The 6,254-nt window shown below is 35.2% G+C and overlaps 1 protein-coding gene across 1 annotated transcript; it reads right to left on the bottom strand.

Moving 5' to 3' along the window:
• Window positions 1-289: 289 nt before the first annotated feature.
• LOC134229476 (complement C1q-like protein 2) lies at window positions 290-5,353 on the bottom strand (the record flags this gene model as incomplete). Its single annotated transcript, XM_062711233.1, has 2 exons — window positions 290-818; window positions 5,294-5,353. Coding segments are annotated over 2 exons (500 nt in total), but the record flags the coding sequence as incomplete, so codon positions are not given.
• Between the last annotated feature and the right edge of the window lie 901 nt (window positions 5,354-6,254).

Here is a 6,254-nt window from a genome sequence, read left to right as displayed (position 1 = left end):
AAACAGTGAAAGAATATGTTAGGAACACACGGTAAGTAATATTTGAGTTGACAGTTTAAAAAAACATGGAGAAAAAATCGAGAAACAGGGTTTTTGGTGTGCAATAAATATACAGTTTTTCAATAGGTGGCACTGTAGCTTTTCTGTCAATATATTTTTTTGGAGAGCTGTAGTTCTGCAGCTACATGTATACTATGATAGATTGGGGGAAAAAAATGAAAACAGATGGAACGAATAGTACTCCACAATTATATATTTCACAGAAATTGATTATTTCTATGAGCAGTTTATAAAATTGTATTTAATAAGATTTGTCACTTTTTTTTAAACAATGGGATTGTGTTTTTGTTTTTTGTTTTTTTTTTTTCATACATATCTTTAATTTTCTGAAACTTGAAAGAGTAAGGTCCCAGAAAAAGTAGACTGGAAAGCGTTGTCGAACCCCAGAGTGGTTCCATACACTTCATTTGAAGAACCACAGCAGGTCTGAATCCAAACATGCTGCCCCTTCTGAACTTGAACAATCACCAAAGCAGATCCAGAATTATGTCCAGATACTACCGAGGTAGTAGTTGTTGACATAACTTTTCCTCCCACCAATATGTTGGTATATGCATAATCCCCGTGGTTATTGATGGTCCAGTGGAAGAAATAAACACCTGACACCGGGGCAATAAATATCCCGTCCTCGGGGTGGTAGTGATTTCCAAGGTTAAGTATCGTCTGCTCAAACTTGATGATGTGTCTCTTATTGAGTCCAGATTGGGTATGGTTCTTGTAGGCAGAAAAGGAAACGTGGTAGTTTCTGCCCGTGGACACTGTATAATAATAAATTAGAAAACTCAAGGGCCATGAGTTTACAAAGTTTACAGGAATCTAATTATAAATCTTTCATTAATTAAAACAATTGTTTTATTCTGAAAGCCACACAGACTTTTCTGCAGCATGGTTCCTACAATCAAATATACCAGTCCTTAGTAAATATACTTGGGCAACAACAGGGGGCGTAGCAAAGGGGGGGGGGCTGCTCCCCTTTTTTCCCAACCTTACTAATAATATAGGAAATGTTAATAGAAAGCCTGGTTGCCCCCCCCCCCCCCACTTTTAGTGATGTACCGGAAATATAGTATTAGAATTGGTACTGAAAGTAGTTGACACTGAGAAAAAGTGTACAACTCTAACCCCACCCACCCACCCCACGAAATAGGATTTTCGACTTTGGCAAATTTTCCGTTTTTTTTTTTTTTTTTTTTTTTTGCTTGTCAACTTTTTCAGGTAAGTAAAAAAATTTTTTCTCTGGTTGCCCCCCCCCCACTTTCAAAAACGATGCTACGCGCCTGAAAAAAAATAAGCTTAAAATCTTTACCTAGCATTTAAAATGTGATTCCGAAAGTTTTTTTCTTAATTTCTAATGTTTTTTTTTTTACATTTAGTATTTTGTATTACAAAAGAATGGCAATGGAAAAGAGACAGATTCGCTGTTATCATTTTTTTTCTCCCATAAAGTTTTATGCAGGGACGTAGCAATAGGGGGGCCTGCCCCTCCCCCCCCCACTTTTTTCCCCAGTATTACCTTTACTATAGAAAATGTTCATTGAAAGGATGGTTGCACCCCCCCCCCCCCCCACTTTTTACCATAGTATAGTGTTATCAAGGAATTGTAGGAAAAAAATTTGAAAGGGAAAGTAATTTGGCTTTGAAAAAGTTGGCCACTACCCCCGTCCCCCCCCCCCCCCCACCACCACCACCACCACCACTAAATAAGATTTTCGAGTTTGGGCAACTTTTAATTTCAATTTTTTTTTTTTTTTTTTTTTTTTGTTTTTTTTTTTTTTTGCTTGTCAATGCCATAAGTATGGAATGCCATATACGACAGCCAACTGCTTACTGCCAACTGCTGCCTGCTTACTGTCAACTGTCAGCTACTTACTGCCAACTGCTACACAAACTTGAATAAATTTTATTTTTCTATTGATATTTATGTAAATTTTCACAAAAAAGGCGCGGATCTAGGACATTTTTCTAAGAGGGTCACTCTGGTAAAAAAAAATCAAGCCCAGAAATTTCTTGACAAGAAAATAAAACGTAAAGTCCTTTCCTAAATGTGAAAAATTATTTCTTCCGGGGAGAGGGGGTTATTATGCGTCGTACCTTCATGTCTATGACATTTTTTATACCAACTTAACACGAATTGGCGTTTTCAGGAGGGTTGGGGTGGAGGGTTCTAACATTAAATAACTTTTAGTTGTTTAGTTTGTGCATTAAATAACTTTACAAACTTCAGAGGGGTGATCTGGGCCCCTCTCTCTAGATTTAAGCATGTAAAATACATCTTATTTGTAAAAACAAATACATGTAAATATATTAAATGTTTGATCGGCTTTTTCTAAGTAGAGGGTCCAAGGTCAGTTTTAGTTCGTTCAGTTTATAAATACATTAACCCATGACTGTACAAGTTTACCCCCCCCCACCGATCTATGCATGTGAAACTTTATAACACACAGAGGTATAAATCTTTGATTTGAGGAATTTATGACCACGTAGTTTGGGTCTGAAAGATGTGTGTCGTCGATCGGGCAAGAGGGAATGTTGGCAAGGGAAGTGAGTGGCGTCGTTGGCCGGAAGTAGTAGAGCCGTATTCCAAGGACTCTTCCCGATGACACATATTAAAAGTCCAAAGTAACGAGGAATAAGTATGGTTTCCGAATTTATTATAAAGTCCCAACGATGGAAATGACTAACATGGAACAACAATAAACAATAACCAGTTGGATATGGCCATAGCCTCCAAACTGTTAAAAGTAGAAATAGTTACTGCATGATGGGGGAACGAGTCGGACGTGTGGCCGGTAGTACACTCGGCCTCCGAACTGATTTAGTAAAATTTGACAATTGTATTTATGGGAAAATGTACAATGAGTTAAAATTGACAGGTGTTGAAAATGAGTAAAAGTGATACAGTGAGCAATTAATGAAATACTTTGATTGCATGGACATAAAGAACACCGATAATTAATTAATTACATGTTGTTTGTAAAAGTGATTAAAATGTCCTTGGGCATAAACACTCTGCCCCTTTGGTGTCCGACAAGTGTCACTCAGTAATTAAATGAACACTTAGTAATTTAACATGAGAAAGAATGGTAAAATGCAATTTTTAAAACACAATAATTTTAGAATACCAAATATCACATTAAAACAAAAGTTAAATATAACATTTAGAATCCAAAATGAATTTGAAGTCAAACAGTCAATTTCACACGGTGATAGTTTCCCACCGCTCCGGGAAAAACACGTCCTCGTGTTTTGAAAGAAAAATCACTGCAAATAAAGTTTGAAACAAGTTCGCGATTGTGCGTAGAAATGCTTTGATGGTAAAAAGTGGAAAAGTCATGAAATTCTGTCACGAAAAATCATCTGGTTTGTATACAGGCATTGGTATGGTAAATCGAGTGCAGTTGTCCATGGCTGTTGCAGCGCAGTTGTTTCCATCGTTGAGCATGTTGAACTGGTTGGTCGAATATGTCACGGGGGAACTCGCTAGCTGGAAAGGTTCGGGATCTGACTACTGCAAAATATATGCAGCAGCCCCGGGCGATGATGTTACCCTTAGGATTCTCCACCATTTATGACCGCGTAGTTTGGGTCTAGAAGATGTATATGTGTCGTTGATCGGGCAAGAGGGAATGTTGGCAGGGGAAGTGAGAGGCGTTGTTGGCCGGAAGTAGTAAAGCCGTATTCCAAGGACTCTTCCCGATGACACATATAAAAAGTCCAAAGTAACGAGGAAAAAGTATGGTTTCCGAATTTATTATAAAGTCCCAACGATGGAAATGGCTAACATGGAACAACAATAAACAAGAACCAGTCGGATATGGCCGTAGCCTCCAAACTGTTAAAAGTATAAATAATTACAGCATGATGGGGGAACGAGTCGGACGTGTGGCCGGTAGTACACCCGGCCTCCGAACTGTTTTAGTAAAATTTGACAATTGTTTTTATGGGAAAATGTACAATGAGTTAAAAATGACAGGTGTTGAAAATGAGTAAAAGTGATACAGTGAGCAATTAATGAAATACTTTGATTGCATGGACATAAAGAACACCGATAATTAATTAATTACATGTTGTTTGTAAAAGTGATTAAAATGTCCTTGGGCATAAACACTCTGCCCCTTTGGTGTCCGACAAGTGTCACTCAGTAATTAAATGAACACTTAGTAATTTAACATGAGAAAGAATGGTAAAATGCAATTTTTAAAACACAATAATTTTAGAATACCAAATATCACATTAAAACAAAAGTTAAATATAACATTTAGAATCCAAAATGAATTTGAAGTCAAACAGTCAATTTCACACGGTGATAAATTTTTTAACTAAAGAGTATATTGGAAAATGTAAATTTATTTTCAAAACATCTCTCTCTCTCTGCGAAACCACAAATCTTTTTTTTCTCACTCTCTCTTCAAAGGTTTTGTTGTCTCCGGGGGGGGGGGGGGGTACTTCTTTAAAAATTAAAAGCAGAAAATAGAAATAGTAATTTTATTACCTATTTCAAATAAGAAAACAAATTTTAAAAAAATAAACAATGTACTTTATCAATCTCATATATTGAATATTTCGTAAAATAAAACACATTGGTCATTTAACTTGGGTGACCCTCTTGGAAAAATGTCCTGGGATCTGCGCCTTTTTTACCTTCTTTTTTTTTCTTGAAAATTCATATGAATATCAATATAAATATAAAATTTAATCAAATATTTGTGGCAGTTGGCAGTAAGCAGCTGACAGTTGGCAGTAAGCAGTCAGCAGTTGGCAGTAAGCAGTTGGCTGTCGTATATATGGCATTCCATAGGTAAGTAAAAAAAAATTTTTTCTCTGGTTCCCCCCCCCCCCCACTTTAAAAAACGATGCTACGTGCCTGTTATGAAACTTGTGGTATCGATTCCAAAATACATGTATATTTAAAATACAAAATGTTACAACTGAATCTGGAAAAAAATACGACCAATCAGTAATAATTATATTTATATAATTATGTGAAGATTATGAAAACAAAAAAAAAGAAATATAGGCACCGAAATAATTAAAATTTAAATGTAACACCTAAGAAATTTTACCTATAGGAATTTTTTTTTCAAACACTTTCCCCAAATTCAAACTTAAAGCCGGTTAATTAATGAAATTACTCAGATCTTAGTGTAACTTTGTGCAAATTCAGCATAACAAAATATAAGTAAAATTGTATGTCTCAGAAAAGAAGTACGAAAATATTTCATTAAAATCTTACCACTAAATTTTAAAAAAAAACATCCGAAGATGAATTTCCGGTGACCAGTTGTCCAATCAACTGTTCAAGATGTCCTAGTCTGTTTTTAATGTCGGCTATGTCATCATTCTGTTTTGTCTTATCGGTTGTAGAAAGCCCGCATACACAAACTATAACACACAAGAAAACTACAATTGCTGTGGTGGGGTTCGATATTGAACAGATGAATCTGAAGGAAGAAATGCTCGGCTTTTTATACGTAGACCGTATATGCAGGCCCTCCTTAGCAATATAAGGGTCGGAGATTCACAAAACCGTAGGGGTGGTTAGAAACAGAGATCGATGCCATATTCTATTTGGAGGTTTCTAAAGAGGAGGTACGGTGGGATCTAACCCAGATCTCCTTCCAACTTTTGTAGTATTTTTGATTAACTGCTAATTTAATAAACCTGAGGATCGGACTACCTTAATCATGTTAATATATATCTGGAGAACATATATATATATATGCTTTGCAAAAAAGCCAAGTTACATTACATATTTTGACTTTGAAAAACTTAGATGCTAAGCAGTCGTATTGTTTTTGTTATAAATAAGAAACAACAAACTGTTGTTGTTGTTGTTGTTTTTTGTTTTGTTTTTTTTTTATATGAAAAGTATGTCTGAATACGTTTTATTGGAAATTGTTGAAGGTAACATTTGGACAATACTAGTATTAATAAACATAAAGTTTAAAAATGACTAAATTCAGGAATTAATACTTTCCTAATAATTAAATGATCAAAAAGGAAATTCCAGATATCATGCACATTTCTAATTAATTATGTTCAATTAATCCGCAAAATATATGTAATTACTTCCTATAAAACTGTGGGAGGATTAATACTGAAAAATGAGCACCCTAATAGCTGAGATGCTATAGCACTTTTAAACAAAATTTTGGTCACGAAAAGTATCATAATTTAATTAAGTATTTTGAGCA

This window comes from Saccostrea cucullata, unplaced genomic scaffold (assembly GCF_032062105.1).
Source record: "Saccostrea cucullata isolate Sc308-1 unplaced genomic scaffold, CSIRO_AGI_Scuc_v1 ctg15094, whole genome shotgun sequence".
In the NCBI taxonomy this organism is placed as follows: Eukaryota; Metazoa; Mollusca; class Bivalvia; order Ostreida; family Ostreidae; genus Saccostrea; species Saccostrea cuccullata.
The sequence above is the reverse complement of the archived record's forward strand: the minus strand, read 5'-3'. Positions and strand labels throughout refer to the sequence as shown.